The sequence below is a fragment of the Tauraco erythrolophus genome, chromosome 2, assembly GCF_009769465.1.
Source record: "Tauraco erythrolophus isolate bTauEry1 chromosome 2, bTauEry1.pri, whole genome shotgun sequence".
NCBI classification, from domain to species: domain Eukaryota; kingdom Metazoa; phylum Chordata; class Aves; order Musophagiformes; family Musophagidae; genus Tauraco; species Tauraco erythrolophus.
The window spans coordinates 132925938-132942595 of record NC_141466.1 but is presented as its reverse complement, the minus strand read 5'-3'; the positions used below and the strand labels follow the sequence as shown (position 1 = coordinate 132942595).

General features: G+C 48.0%; 1 protein-coding gene across 1 annotated transcript; it reads right to left on the bottom strand.

Annotated features, from left to right (window-relative positions):
- Window positions 1-3738: 3738 nt before the first annotated feature.
- Window positions 3739-15544, bottom strand: CRNKL1 (crooked neck pre-mRNA splicing factor 1). Its single transcript, XM_086631944.1, has 14 exons — window positions 15479-15544; window positions 14978-15130; window positions 13556-13647; window positions 13280-13438; window positions 12749-12915; window positions 12059-12237; window positions 11225-11395; window positions 10347-10538; window positions 9524-9583; window positions 8372-8452; window positions 5831-6070; window positions 5340-5441; window positions 4511-4759; window positions 3739-3988 (listed from the first exon to the last, which is right to left on the bottom strand). The coding sequence occupies exons 1-14, from the start codon at window positions 15524-15526 to the stop codon at window positions 3821-3823; spliced, it is 2061 nt and encodes a 686-aa protein (XP_086488070.1). The 5' UTR covers window positions 15527-15544; the 3' UTR covers window positions 3739-3820.
- Window positions 15545-16658: the final 1114 nt, after the last annotated feature.

Genomic DNA, 16658 nt, shown 5'->3' with positions numbered 1-16658 from the left:
CCGCGAGCTTGGCATAGCAGCCCACACGTTTCGCATTCTTCCAGCGCCTTAGATGTAATCAAACCTCAAGAGATGTCAAAACCTGCTGTAACCAACCCATTCGTACAAACACGGAGTTTATGTGTGGAGAATGTCTTAAAGCTATTCCTAATAAAACTTGGGAGAAGGTGGGTGGGCAGACAGCCATCGCTGTGCTCGTGCACAATATCAAAGAGACAGAAGTACACGCTCTGACAATGGCAGCATCTGTCTGTACTAAAGTTACATCAGCAGATAAATTTTGCTAACTTGTTATGGAGTAAAACCTTCTTGTTTGCCTTTTCCAAGATAAGCTTATAAAAGGAGGAGGAGGAGGGAAAGAAGTGAGGTGGAAACATGGCTGTGACCTGAGAAATCAATTAAACCTGTACATTTCATTAGTGCTTTGAAGAGTGGAACGGTTCTACTACCAGAGGTGCAGCACATCAGTCCAGATCGCTCATTGAGGGTGTTTCAGGGTTTAAACAGTTGAAACCACATCTCAGAGATCCAAATTCAGAGCAGCCAGATGTAGAATAACCCTGGAAAACCCAGAGTGAGAAGATGGAGGTGCTGGAGGGCTCGCCATGCCATGGCCAACAGAGGGATGGGCAGCGGAGAGAAGGCTTGGGCAGGTCTCACTATTTTGGCAACATCTGCATTAGGGAGACAGAGCCGAGGACCGTAAACAGAGACTTGTGCTGTGCAGCAGGTGTCAGCAGACCCTGGTCCTGTGCTTCATGGAAACATGTCTCTAACCTCAGAAATCCAGGAGAGGGACAGGAATCTCAAGAAAGATTGGTTAAGATTCCTGAGCTAAAGACAGTCCTGTGACACTTGTCTCCCAACTCTTCTCTACTGCTTTTCCCTGATGCCTTCTCCAGCAGAAGGAAATTTCTACTTAACCCATCAGCGTTCTTCCAGGGTTTTTTTCAGACACCGAGGAGAACAGAGGAATTGCATACATGTCCAAATGATCAGAAATACCCCATAATTTATCTGCCACGTTAGCATGAGGATCATCTCACTCCTTTTTTTATCTGATGTTCTTCACTCGACTTCTCTCTTGAAGATCAAAGCAAACATCACCCCAACTCTCAGCAAAGAGCTCAAGAGGGACGTGGGGTCCCCCCGCACCCGGCCACCCCCCCTCCTGCTCCCCCTTCTAACGCACGCGCCTTCACTTTCCCGCTGGCACGCAGCAAACCCACAATTTTAAGGAAAACCTGCTGCAGGAGGGGAACCCGCCGGCTGCCCACGTCAGACCCAAACGCGCTCCCGGGTGCGCGGAGCCCGGTGCCCGCCCGGTGCCCGCCCGGTGCCCGCCCGGTGCCCGCCCGGTGCCCGCCCGGTGCCCGCCCGGTGCCCGCCCGGTGCCCGCCCGGTGCCCGCCCGGTGCCCGCCCGGTGCCCGCCCGGTGGTGCGGCTCTGCCGCCGCCTGGCGCCCAGCGGGGCGGGGGCTCCGCCACCCGCGCTCGGACCGCGGCTGCGGCCTCCCGTTCCAATGAAAAACAAAATAAAATGAAGAATAATAATAGTTAAACAACCACAGAAAACCCAGCCAAAGCAAAGCAAAACCCAAACCACAAACCACACACAAAAAGCACCACAAGCCCCTCCCAGTCCACCAAGCCGCTGGCGAAACTGAAGCCCAGGAGGTGTAAAAGCCACTATAAACAGAAAAAAGCCAGATTTTTATCCTGTCACTATGCTCCTCTCGGTTACCACGGTGAAACAGCACTGCTTTATCATGCAGGAGTCTGGGAGAAATGAGGGAGAAAGAACAATCGGTGCAAGCACGGAGCCATATCACAGCCACCTGGGGCACCACCATTACAACAAAAACCCCACGCAATAACCAAGCTTTCAAATAGAAAGTATAAACTTACATAGCTGCCTTGGAAGCCCAAATATCTGGGGTTTTAACCCAGAACAATAGTTATTTGGCAAGTGATTGAGGACCGTCCCACCAGCAAAGTAACTGCTTCTTACTGGGCAGCCAAGTTCACGAGATGAACAAGCACAGGACAGAACTGGGCAGGAAGGACTCACCAGGTGGAGCACGAACAGGACTGGTCCCGGGCTCTCCAGACAGGCACCTGCTCCTGCAGATTTCCCAAGAAAAGAGGGAGGACATCTGCCACAACACTGCCCTCTTGGCACTCCCCTGCCTGCAGCTGTACCCACAGTGGGGGCACCCCCCGCCCTGACTTTGGGGTCCCTTATCCCCAGCCCCCTGCTCACTCCCTTTGCTTCAGGCATCACCTCTGCCCCTCCCATTCCCAATTTAAAGCCTTCTCTCTGGATTGGCCAGCCCCATGGCGACCTGCCTTTGGCTCTCCCTGCCCAGGTGGATCCCATCTCTCCCACCCACGAGGGCTCTGGGGGCAGCAGCCTAATCACTCATTGGCACCAGCTGCATGGGCAGGCTCTGACCCACAACCCCCTCTGCTCCTCAAGCCCTTTCCCTTGAAGCGAAAAACCACCTAGGTCCCCCCAAGCCCTTGACCACCCCCCAGGGCCTTAAAGCCCCACTTGACTTTCCCAGGTCTGCCCTGGAAATTTCAGTTTCCAGCACTGGGTGCATCGGTGGTCCGATGTCGGTGTCGTGGTGCGTGCCCTGCGCGGCCGCCCTGCTCCACACCAGGCGAAAGGGAGAAAAGCTCAAAAGCATCAGCTCTGGGAGGGCAACACCAGTGATGAGATGGTGAAGGACTGGACCCAGTTTCTGCCCGTGGGGTGCACGGGGAAGGGAGCGTTTCCAGCTGCAGGCAGGCCTGGCTGGTGCAAGGGGCAGCCCCGGCTGGTGCAAGGGGCAGCCCCGGGGCTGACCAGCTGCTCTGGCCACAGCTGGACAGGCCAGATGTGACCAGAGCAGTGGTAACTGCCTCCCCTTTAGTCAACAGCAGCTTTGTTTAAGGCCTGACTCACAGCTCTGGTGGTTATTGGGGCACTTTTGCATTTTTTTTAGAAATCACCATTCTTCGTGGCAGGTGGCCACGGACAGAGCCCCGGGGCAGCGATCCCTGCCCTCCCCATCACGCGGGCAGGCAACCAGCCCACGCAAGTGGTCAGAAAGGACGGATGAGAAAGCTTAGGCTTAGTGTTTCTTCCCATGAAATACAAAAAAACATTGTCAAGCCTACCTATACTGCTTCTACTTCACTTCCCAACAGATTATTTACTACAAAATACACTGCCAAGTCAATCAAATGTTAAAACGCAGACTGTGTGGTACCAATTTCTGCAGATTTGTCTTCTAGGGTCTGGTGTCAGTATATTTAACTTCTATTATTGTCCCTCCTAAACAGTGTTCTGGGATAAAAGCTTTCTTGGATAGGAAGTTGAACAGGTCACAGTCAAAAGGATTTATTGTTTTCAACTATCCTCATGATCAATATATATTTTACAGACGTACTGGAAAAATCAGTCAGGAATGGTTAGAGACATCTCTCTCCGTAAAGAAAGATCTGCTGTCCTGTCTCGTTAACATCCTGAAGCAGCACTGTGATGGTCTGCAGGAGCCTTAGAACAGTGGGGCTCGTGCTTAAAACAACACCACTGTCCAGTTCTTCCAGTTCTCAGATCACTGCCAATAGCTGCAGACTCCTGCACTTGCCCCATGACCCTTTCATTGCTGGGAATCAGCAGACTATTAAAGGGAATCGACTCCAATACGGTGCTTTTTTCCCCAAACAGAATGTCTCGAGTCAGTAATAGTAAAACTCTTCAAATACATTTATTTGTCACCAATGAAAATACTGTACAATGCCCAAGAAAAGGGAGAGGGAAAGGCAATGAACTAGGACTGGCTTTCATCAATGTCTTTGTCTGGATCCACCTCGGCAGCTTCGCTCTCCTGTTGCTGTTTCTTCCAGAGTTTGGCCATAGCAAGTAGTTTGAGATTAGGCTGATTGGCAGTATCTTCTGGGAAAATATAATCATAGTATTCCTCCCAGCCAGCATCAGACTAGGGAAAAAAAGCAGCACAAAGCAAGTTTAATTTGTATGTTAATGTTAGCTGTGAGAAGGTGCTTCTAATAAGAATGAGATAAAACTAAAATCAATGCTTGTTACACCACCCATAGCAGAGGAAACCAGTGAGCCGAACGGGTGTAAGACAGCACTACTGGTGCTGTGTGTAACAGGCAGGCAGATCTGACCAGCAGCCTGGCTGCAGTTTCCCAAACAAAGCGAAGACACAACCCCCCGCACAGCGCTGCCCGCTTCGATTTGTCTGTACAGAGCTGAGAGCACAGGCAGCGTGGGCACCCGGTACGAGCGTTCCGCTCCGCGTCAGCTGCCCACGCCGGCGCCGCGGGGCACGGCGCTCCGCAGCACGCGTCTCAGGCCCATGCTGTTTTCCAACTACTGCAGTGCAATCCGTCTGCAGTTACAGCACCCACCGCAGCCCACCTCGTGCTGGGTACCCGACCCCAGCACAAAGCCACCAAGGATTCCAAGTGACTACCTGCCTAATTTTCCCTCTTACCCCATCTTCAGCCTGCAGTTTTCTCCTTTTCTTTATTTTTTCAGGCATAAGTTTATCTATCCTCTCTTTAGTGGTGTCAGTTCCAAACTCCTCTTCAAAGTTTCTCCAGGATTCCAGAAGCATGACTCTCTCCTCCTTCTCCTCACAGTTCCGCATTGCCTTATTAGCCTCCTCGTAAATCTGCCGGCATCTTGACAAACTCTCCTCCCTTCTTGCAGAGAGCTCGAACTGTGCAAAGCTGATCCACACCTGTGGGGAGAGCAAACCAAACCCAAGCTGAAACCTCCCTTCTGAAGTCTGATAGCTAAGTGATAGTCTAAAAAAAAAAAAGCAGCCAAAAAATCAAATGCCAATGTAAGTCTAAAGTACTTTTCCATAAGCAGATATCTAGAAAATCCATGTCTGTTTCACATGTGTGAGATTTGCCTCATTTTGGCAAGACAGAACATCCACGTGAGCCACGCTGACAGATTTCTGTGGTTTCGGGTCATGATAAATCCACCTGAATTTAGTCAAATGACAGCACCAAACTACATTGGAAAAATCACAACTATTGTTTCCTTGCAATGTTTTTGCAACTAAAATTCCAAAGCTACTCAGCAGGAAGAGGGCTACTTGGAAAGCTTCTGCAAAGCCTTCTTTCTTGTAAGATAAGCTTGGTGCTACACGTAATTCAGAAATTTCTTTCGCCTTTTCACGGCGCAGACACAGTACTGAACCTGGGCTCGCGGTGGATTTGGAACAGCCGCACAATCAAAGCATTCAAGGGTTTCCATCCAGCACGGACCAGATGCAAAACCCATTCTGTGCTCTGGGTACCCATGCACACCTTAACATGCTGTGTCCGCTGAAGCAGCCTGCGGTAAAGATTCCTTGTTTTCTCATACTCTTCTTGCTCAATTTCAAAGTCAATGTAGGATTTCCAAAGAACCTGGAAAGAGAAGTCTCTCATTACGTTCCTAGCACACTGAGATAATGGGGGGGAAGGAAAAAAAGGAAGAGGAACATGGATAAATGTGAAATTTCTCCGAAAAAAGTTTGAGAGCTGAGGATTTATTGACTGTACAAGGCAGGATTACGACTAAGCAGTATCAAATCTTGGGCACAAAATCCATTTAGCTTATTCCTGTCAGCATGTTTCTCCCTCCACGTTTTATCGCGGGTTTATAGCCCTGCACACCCTGCCAAGAAACAGATGCCAAATTAACGAGACGCAGGCTAAGCCACTACGGTGAGCAGTTCTGTTCAAGCTGGCAGGTTATTTCCACTTTAATTAGCCACACTGTGTAATAAATACCTGAAAATTGTGCCAACCCTTACCTCTGGCATGTCGAGCCGGGGCTGGCCGATAGCCAACTCATATATTGCACGGGCTCTATCGATGTCGCCAAGAATGGTCTCTAGTTCAGCAAATTTAATCCATGACGTGCAGTTCTCCGGTGCAAACTCCAGGAATTTTTCATACAGCTTTCGGCAGCGATCAAATTCTCGCAGTTGTAGCTCCAATTCGATATAACCTTTGAACAGTTTGTTTTTCGGACATTTACCTATGGAGGTCCCCTGTTAAGCAAAAAAACCCAAAACCCACTTAAAGATCTTGCAAGGAAAACAAACTCACTATTTTCTAAACATGTGTTTACTCCCCAGTATTTGAACTAAAAGCCATTTTTGAGCACAGCTTGTTTTTTAAGACTCTGGTCAGGGCCAGCATGAAACCCAACCGATGTTTGCAAAATAAGCCTGAATCCATAAACATTGACAAAAACTCTGAAAACACAAAAGCCTTCTCACTTGTTACATTTTCACATGATATGGAGTCTCCACAAAGTACTAGTTGAAACTCACCCTGGCTCATCAGATGAACACTTCATCTTGCATCAAGAGCTCGTGAAAGCACAGTCTGTACCAGCCTTGGAGGTGAGCAGTTCCCAAGTATCTCATAAAAAAACTTGTATCAGGAGAAACTCTCTCCCAGACCACCACTGCTATTCACTGCTGCGCAGAGAACTGTCCACACCCCCCCTGCCTGCCCACTTACGGCAAGGGAGGGAGGGAGGGAGGGATGGAGAACAATGTTTGTAAAAGATACTTCTTTTCCAATGTGCTTCAGCATCTGAAGAGCACTGTCTGTCCTGAGCCACAGTGCCAAGTTGTGAGAAAGCAGGTTCCGATTCTGAATTTGGGAATCTTTTAAGGCAAGAGCTAAGAACGGGCACATCTGAGACAGGTATGTAGTGAGCTTCACTCTGACTCACTTCTGGAAACAAGTATTATTTATTAAGCACTGTAGCCTCTGTTGCCGTGAGCTAAAGTGAATGAAACAATCTGAGATCAAATTCCCTTACTACAATTCTCCTGCACAACTTTCCTACACGTTGATTATCTTGGTGCTTATTAAAAATGCAGGAAAGCATCACTTGGGAATATCAATTTGATCACCATTATGGCCCCTCAGCTCTAAAAATGCATTTTCTATTTCAAAATATGCTCGGTTCTTCCCCAGACAACCCCCATCACTGCTTTCTTAAGCAGCACAGGCTCCAGCTGATCTCCTGTATCCGTGTCCCAGCATCTCTCAGACCCTGGGAAAACAAAGAATCCCCACAACACCTACAGCCAGTGACAATAAGGCAAGGCAAGGTGCTGGCTGCACGCTGATGAGACCTACAGCACCAGGGGCTGGACCTTCTCTTCTGCATGGAGACAGCACGGGACCCTCACCTCGGGACAGGAGCAAGGCTTCTTGCCAAAGAGGTGGTTCAAAGTCAACTCATTGCAAAAGAAAGAAAGAAACTGCTTGTCAAATCTGGGTCTTGTCCAAAAAAGTATTATGGCTGCAGCAGCAAAATCTGGTTTCCAAAATAAGAAAAAGGTGACTTACTAATAAAAAAAGTCTGTCAAAGAAATTAAACAACAACAGGGAAAAAGACCAACGAAAGAGAAGCCTAAAAGAAACTGAGGCAACTTTGTACTCCTAGGCAGCCAAAGCAGGCTTTCCAGAACTTGCCACAACATCCACCCCGAAAAAAGGGCAGCCAGGGTGCTGACTGGTGACTATGGTGACTATGGTCATTCATGCCCAGTGGCGTTGTTTTAAGCTGAGGGAGAACAGCAGCACACTTCAGGACAGATGGTGTCTCCTCCTGCAGGGAGACAGTAACAGTCTCACAGGGGAATTAACCCCTCCGCTTTGTTTTTTTCTGGCCACGGGCAGGAGTCCAGCTCAAGAGACAAATACCCATTATTAGCACGGGTGGGGGAGACTCGGTCCAGTATCAGCTACTGGAGACCATTCACCTTCACACTTTTATCACCACTGTGCCACGGGTTTGGTGGAAACGTCAGCAGTTTCTTCCTTAAAGTCAAATCACCTCAACGTTACCAATATTAGCTTTCTCTCTGAATTCCTAACGCTGTCACTGAGCTTATCCAGAATATCTGAAGGGATATCTGCTCAATTTGGCAGATCTTCACTTCTGAGAGTCAAACACGCCCCTTTATTTATTTAAAATGCTTCTTAAAGCACTATTGTTAGTGCAAGTATCATTTAAAAACGTCAGCAGCAGTTAAAAACTTCCAAGTGCACTAAGCTGCTTTGGGAACTCCGGCATTCAGGCGTGTGTTTTGTCAGCTGGAAGGAGAAAGCAGCATTTGCTCCTGCCCGTGGCCAATTCATCACACCAAGCCACGCTTCTTTTTAAATCATACATGACAGTAAACGCTGGTCCCTGCAGACTTCTCCGATGCTTTATTTAAGTGGATTAAACCAGCCATTCATAAAGGACAATTTAAGATCTTTTAATGCCGTTCCCTTGTTACTATTAGTCAGGAAAGTCAATTACAGAAGTAACAAAAGCTTACCAAAGCTCTTCTGGCAAGGGGAAGATTTTTCTGGCGTATTTCAAACTGTGCATACAGCAGCCATATTTTGGCAAACGTAAACTGAAAGAAAAAGAACAACGCGATGCTTAGGCTGGAAGCTTCGTGAATAATACTGCGTGTGTTCTTCAAAAAACAAGCACTCTGTTTGTACAAGATGCTGCTGCAGTTACTTGCATTTGGTCTCGATGTTTTTCTGCCAAAAAAATGAGAGTTCATAACCCAAACCAACCTCTCTAGAACAGGACAACATACCCCACCACTGACACATTCAAAAATGGTCAGGATAGAAGCCTTCTCAAAGAAATAAACCAGTTCATTAAACAAGCAATTGCTTGGTAAAATAGCAGCTATCACTGAATCAATTAGCAGCTAATCAGCTCTTAATAATTACAGATTAATCCTCATCTACACAGCTGATACTCAGATGACTAACTACAAACACAAAAAGGAAGTACATGAACTAAGATTTCTTGACATTCCAGGGCAATGCTGATTAATTGTTTTAAGGGTTTGGCCACATGGGTATTTTAGTTAAAGCTCACTGGCAAAAAAAAACCCAAAACCAAAAAATTAGTCTTGAAGACCGATTTTAATGGGGAATACACACCTGAAAGATGGTTTATCAAATGCACCTCCCTCAGCTGGGACTGTGCAGACAATTAGCAACAGTTGCTCTCAAAGGGGGTAACCCCATACAAAAGAGAGCAGTAAGTATTCTAGAGGAACTGTGGGCAACCAGGCTGAGAGCAGCTATAAAGGACCAACCTAAAGAAGGAAGCAAGTAAGCAAACAACAGGTAAGAGTTCTTCACTGCTAGTTAATGGTACTGGATTATCCTCTGACTATGTGTTATTTCAGCTTCTTAGAGCATGCTTAGTAATTTGAAAATACTGGAGAAACCCTTATGCTGCATCTGTATGATGAAATCTACTCTCAGTGCGTGGAAGATTGAAAGATAGACGTTACAGCGAACTGGAAGGGATACTTAGTCTTGAGCAGGGTCTTCATGAACATGCTAGTAACCATTTGGAGTTGCTTACACACCTGAACCTTGGGGGGAAAGAAAACAAAAGGATCTGATCTTTGGCATGTTAATCCAAGACTCAGTACAACCTGCTGGAGGAGCCATACCTTCTTGTGGGGCAGGAGCTCGATACATGCCTGGTACACTTGTCTGGTTCGCTCCGCATCCTGGAAAAACAGGCAAAATCAAATACTTTGCTCACTGTTAAGATTATGCTACATTCTGAATTGTGCAATGACTGCAAAACTGCAGAACAGTGTTTTTCAGTCAAGTTGTTTAGAATCATGTAGACTTAAGATCTAAATGTACTTATCTACTTAACTCAAAGATGGTAACAGCTGAGAATCAGTAAGAGTCATCCTTTTTGAACCAAGATTCAAACCCAAGAATTAGACAATAAAACCAGAAGTGTCCCCATTTTGAGGGGGGGAAAAAAGTATTTTTTCCTTTAAGAGCCACTGAATAGGAATACTGCACTACAATTTTAGGAAATAAAGAGTAGCTTACACAACTGGTAACAGAAGAAATACTTGCACAGCCTCAAAATGCCACCATAGCAAGAATTTGACTGTTTCACAGAACAACTTCACAAATAGCTTTGTTAAATACAAAACTATTTCACAAGTTCAGGTAACAGTCTGGAACAGGTGGTTCAGATGGGGCTAGAAAGACCTACTTCTGCTTTCATTATCAGTGTGTTTCTGGATGAACTGGCGTGAAACTGCAATATTTTTTCCCCTTATGCATGGCAGGGGAAAAATGAAGGGGAAAAAAAACCCCATACTTAAATAGCTACAAACTCCTGTAGCATACATAACACGAGAGACATAGTATTTTCAGTTCTCAGTTTTCTTAGTAAAATATCTGTAGCTATTTAAGGAAAACACTTGGGAAGGAAAGAAAAAAAAACCTGGAGCTCTTACAACTTGCCTTTGCCTCCAGCTCTTCATACAATGCGTAGTTAATCCAAAGATAGATGTATCTTTTCCAGTGTCTCTTCTCTTGAATGGGGGGAACGTTGGCGATGGCTCGCTCATACACTTCTCTGACCGTCTCGGCATCTGCGTCGCTCTCAACCAGCCTCAGGTAGTCAAACCACGCATCGTAATTGTGTGGGTTTGCCTTCCAGGGAGATGGGAGCAAGGAAACGGGAAAGAAACTTCAGTAACTACAAATAACAGACGCTGTTCCTTTACTTACAGTTTTTGCTCAGAATTTCTCCTTTAGAATAGATCATTAGAATATTAATGCAGACTATCAGTCCTAGCTGTGCTTAAGCTAGAGCTTTAGGGGTTAAAGTGCACTTATTTCTTTTTTTATATTACCTACAAACATACTGTAGTGAAGGCGAGCAAAGGGAACTGTGAGACGGGAAGAGGAGCTGATGACACACGCAGCATTTAGTGAACAGCAGACCGGTGTGGCACACCCGTTTTCTCAAGAACGGTATTTGCACACGGTTACTGTAACGGTTACTCCACAGCAGAAGTGAAGAAGTAAGTTTCAAGCTAAACTGCGTCATCCCTGAAGGTGACTGTGAAGGGTACCAAGCTCCGAGTTCAACGAAAAACTTTGGCCCCACAATCTACGTTGGAATGCAGAAACAAGAGAGCAGTGAATGCAAGTGTCGTCCTTGCATCCCACGGATGGAACCCTGCCTCCAGAAAGAACAGTGTTCTCGTGGTGTTTTCTCGGACTGAGCACCAAAGGTAACATCAAACTCGTCAGCCTTCGTGTCACGAGAAGCAAACGTACCTTAAGCAGCAGCTGGACGTGCGATGAGCCCAGAGGCTATCTGTCATACGTACCTTCACCTCCTCTTCATACTGGAACCTCCTCTTGCTGACAATGATGTCTTCAATTCCCCTTCTGTCTCCAAACTTCTTCTCGAAGATGGTGTAATTCTTGAAGAGATTTTGGGCGTCCTGTTTCGGAATTCTATCCAAGGCGTACTTGTAGATCACCCTTACTCTTTCGAACTGAAAATATTAAACGTAATTTGAGTAACATTTACCAAGTTGCTTCTGTCCTCCCGCACAATTTCTCAAAGAGCTCTTGGCAGTATTTCACAGAGTACAGAACCACAGAATACCTTAATGTGATTGTTTTAGGATAGGACTAACACAGAACTCCCCGAACTTTCGGGGGGAAAAAAAATAATCCGTAAACACCAAAACCCACCATCTCTTATTCATTTACAGGTTTGGAATGTTTGAAATATTTTTTTAAGAGGTCATAATTTTGGGCTTGCAGAATGTTTTTCAATTCCTTAATGGCCTGGGCACTTTAAAGAGACCATCTGGGAAAAATGTGGCTAATTCAGTTTTTTATCATGCAGGTCTGCAACCTCTCAGAGACTTACAAATCTGAGGGGATGCATTTGATCTGAGGACACTGTTCTCGGGCTTGGCAGATTGGGTGCCCACCTGCCTTAGAACATAGTTCCTTGATGTCACCAAAAGGCAAACGGAAGCTCAGCAAAAAATTGTCTCCTTAACTCAGACTACAACAACAGTACCTCATAAGGTGCTGAAAAACACAAGTACTGCAGTGAATGTCAAGTAGCCTGGAGTTTGATATTCAAGAAGAAATCTGGTGAGGGTGGTTCGTGTTAGTCTGATGTATCATCAAGAAGGTCTTACTTCTTTCTGGTTCTCCTCAAATTTGGCAAAAGCCACGTACAAGTGCTCGTTCATGTGCTCTTCTCCAAAGAACTCCACTGCCCGCTCGTACACCTTCCTTGCATGAGCAAAGTAGCTGTGCTTCTCCTCAAAGCGGGCGTACTTGATCCAGTTCTTCACATCAGGATGAACAATCACGAGTAGAGCTATGTTAAAGAAGCAGCGGGGGTTGAACTGGACATTTCAAATTGCCTTCCTCCCATGACTATGGGGTCATGGACCGTATGGAACAACGACCAAGGATGGCATATGCAAAAAATACAACTGGGAAGAAGACACATGACAGCTCTAAGCATACAAAGGCTTTGTGCCTTACTGCGAACTTAAAGAAAATTTAAAAAGAGAGAAAAATCAGGCAAGGGTCAGGCAGAAGTTTAAGAAGGAGAAATCTGAAACAAACGATGACTACAGGAAAGCTGGCAGCATGAGTGCTGTTAAATATATGCTCTTGTGAAGGATGCACATTCACTTCACTGAATTTGGGGCATATACCAAAAATCCTTCTAATACCTACTGCTGGTTCTCAGCACAGTGGCTTACTCCCGACACACAGCAGTAAGAGGGAGCACAGGGACATAGCTGGAGATAGGACAGGTGAGAAAGAAATGAAGAATGCAGGCCTAAACTTGGGCAATGTGCTGAAAAGGATATATCTCTCATAAATGGTACGTGCCCTGTCCACTTCCTTGTATCTCAGCTCGAAGTTAATGTAGGAATGCCAGGCTTGCTCCTCCGGCTGCCACTCCATCCAACGCTCAAACACCTGACGTGATCCAGCGACGTTCCCCAACATCTCTTCCATGTAAGTATACTTATACCTTAGCAAACGAGACCAAGTTTTTACAATCACATAGTAAGCACAGAAATTAGAAGGATTTTTGGAGTGCTTCGTAAGAGTATTACTGAGATTTCTTCACCTACTCCCCATGTGCACCACAGAAATGCCTATGGATGCTGCTGTGACTGGCAGCACGCAGGCACACAACCATCCTTCTCTCCCAATGCTCTCACCACATGAAAAAGAAAGGTTTTGTACAAAACTGAAGTCTGTTTCTTTTTTTTTTCAGACTAGCCTGAAGACTTGGAGAAACAGGAAATGATTTCTTTTGCATGACACCAAAACAGAAAAATGAGCTGTGGTCTCTGGGGGAAGAAGCAATGCTCCACTCCCAGCCAACGTACCAGAACTGGTTCACCCTGGGGAGGGTGGTAATGGCTCGATCCCAAATGTTTCGGGCGTGATTAACCTGGCGGTTCTTCATTTCCATCTCCGCGTATTTCAGCCAGAGCGTGACGTTCCTGTAGTCTACATCTAGAGCGCGCTCGTAAATGGATCGGGCTCTGGAAAACAGAGAGAAGTAAGTTGTGAACATAACACACACCCAAAGCTTTGATGGCGTTTGCCAACGTGTGCTTTAGGAGGCTCGTAAGGCACGTCTGCAGCTCCATCATCATTACCTCTGTATTTCTTTCAGGCTTTCCTCCCATTGTGCGTACTTGATCCAGTTACTGATAACAGTCCTGTTTTTCCTTATGTTATCTTCAAAAGTCTGAGGAGAAAGTTATTTACGTAAGTAAAAAAATCCCTCTGTGCAAACCAATCTTGTCACAAATGACTTATGGAATATTATTATTATTATTGTTACTATTGGAATGAACTCCAAATGCCTTCAACCCATGCAGATGGGGTTACAAATCATACTCAATACAACACTTGCTAAAAATTGCAGTTATCTAGTAACTTCTCTAATAACAGAGAAGCTAGAAGAGCAGACCATCATACAGAATAGGACTAAACTCAAGGTCCTGCAACCTGATACCTGAAATACTGATGGAATAACTGACAGCACCAAAATCTTACCTTTTTTTAAAATCTCCTGCTTAATGTTTCAATAGCAACATTACCTGGACAGAGGGAATCCAGCCATTGCAGCAACCCTGAATGTACCTGGATGCACCAGCATTGCTCTAGAGTTTCCTTTAAAGCAAGATGCCTTATTCCCTGGACGTAATGAGTACAGAAAGCTGTGTTCTGAAGCGTGCTAATACCTTAATTATACAGAACAGAAATATCACTATCACTATTTTTTTAAACAGTCGGGGTACAAAACCCAGCAGCGTCACCGTAAAGCTTGCTAATGTTCTGTCATGCTGACTGGCCAGACACCAGTGGTGATGGAGAAGCTGCCTATAAACTGGGTATGTAACTACCTTTGCACTGCTCTGAACATGGTCACACCTGAGATGTTCTGTAGCACCAAAGTGGAGGTTAAACAACACATGGCTTAACTTACAATTTTTGCAGAGAAGCAGCATTTTCTATGAAAATGTTAGTGGTTTTAAGAATTGCTATTCGTCTGGAAAATCCACAAGTAACACAGACCGTATCTTCCCTCTGAGGGTGGTGGGGCACTGGAACAGGTTGCCCAGAGAAGCTGTGGCTGCCCCATCCCTGGCGGTGTTCCAGGCCAGGTTGGATGAGGCTTTGGGCAACCTGGTGTAGTGGAGGGTGTCTCTGCCCATGGCAGGGGGGTTGGAACTAGATGATCTTAGAGGTCCCTCCCAACCCAAACCATTCTGTGATTCTGTCTTGTTCAAGGACTAAATCATAGAATGGTTAGGGCTGGAAGGGACCTTCAAAGGTCATCTAGTCCAACCCCCCTGCAAGGAACAGGGATATCTCCAACTAGATCAGGTTGCTCAGGGCCTCATCCAACCGGGCCTTGAACGTCTCCAGGGATGGAGCATCCACCACCTCTCTGGGCAACCTGTTCATATAATAAAGCATATTTATATATATATAAAATATAACCTGTTCAAAATAATAAAATTTCAGTGCTTTATATGAGCATCCGTGTCAGGGCAGTTTTCCTGCTTTACCTTCCTTTTCCGGAGCTTGTAGTCGTTCAGCTCCTCGACATCGGTGATCTTCTGCTGCGGAGGCGGCGGCAGCAGCTCAAGTTCTCTCTCCTTCGCTTCCCTCAGGAGCTGCTCCGCTGTGATCTGCACCTCCGCCGGCGCTTTGTTTTTCACCTGTAAAGAGGGGGGTTTGGGTCACGGCCTCTCCCTCTGGCGCAGGGCTGCGAACCTCCCCCGCGACCGGCCCACCGCGGAGGCTTCGCCACGGTCGGTGTCCACCGGAGAGCGCCCGGAACGCCCCGAGGCCGACAGGAGCCTTACGGCCGGCGCTGCCCCGAGCCCGCGGCCTGCCCGGGGCGTGAGGGGGCGCAGCCTGGCGGGGAGGGGGCGCACGGGCACCGGAGCCGCAGGGCCGCGGCAGCCGGCCGCGTTTCGCCGCCGCTGCGGGCCGTGGGGTCACCGGGCGCTCTCGCCGCCCCACTCGCCCTCCCTCCCCGCCCTGGCCGCGGCCCCGCCGCGTACCTTCGCCACTTTGGGGATCCGCTGCTTCCCGGCCGCCGTAGACGCCATCTTGCCGCCTCTCCGCGCCAGCCCCGCCCCGCCACCTCTGACCTCACGCAGCGCCGGCGCGCGGCGTTGCCGGAGTAACGGCGGCGCGTCCTGACGCGGGCGGCGAGCGGAGCGAGCGCCGGTCCGTCCGTCCGTCCGTCCCCGGCCGCGCCGGAAAAGGGCTCCCCGCCGCCGCGGGAGGACGGTGAGTGCCCGCGCGGCCCCTGGCGGCCCGGCGGGAGCGGCGGCCTATGAGAGCGGCCGGTGTGCCCGGTACGGCGGGGCGCGGTCCCGCCCCGACCCCTGCGGGCCGCCCTGCCCGGGGAGCTCCGCCCGCCCTTCGGCCGCCTCGGCGGAGCGGTGCGGGCCCGGCCCCACGGCCTCCGGGGGTGGCAGCGGCCGCCGTGCCCCGTAACTCCCGGCCCGGGGGTTCCCCTCACCCGCTCGGGGTGCGGGGTGCCGCCCGCCATCGCTGCCGGCGGCGCGGTGCCCTGCTGTGGGACGGGCCGCAAGCCGGACCCCGCCTGGGCTGGGAAAGGAGCCGTTACCGAGGCGGGGGGAGCTGTTCCTGGAAGAGGAGCAGTTCTTACCGGAGTCTCCCACCCGTGGGGTGCTGCTCCCCTGGGAATACCGGGGTCGGTCGGAACGGTTCATTTCCTTGCGAAACGGAACGTTTTCAACGTGCAGGTGCCGCTCTCCGGCAGTCACGGCTGTGGGAGTGTTCGGGGCCCTCGGGGCAGCTGGTGGAGAGCGGGGATTTTTATTTTTAATGCGTTAAGTTAAATAATTGAATCTGGAAATTTGGCAGACTCTTCCTCAGGCGAAGCGATCTTAATGCTAGACTGGAGTTAGTTAACATTGTAAAATTCCTGTGTGTTTTTATACGTGCAGTTGTCATTAATGAAAACTAACCCACGATTTTAGCAGTCTCACAGCTTGCAGTTGATTAACGAAGTGTGTGAGTGAGTTATGTGGCCGCTTTCTTTGCTCATGTTCAGAATCGCCTGTCATTTAGCCCGGGTTGTAGTTGCCTTCACTCCACTAGAAGAATATATATATATTTTACAGCTTACAACGGTTGACAAGTTGCTAACATAAGCTAGTATATTTTTTTTCTTGCAGACGTTGCTGTTACACCCACTAATAAGCACAC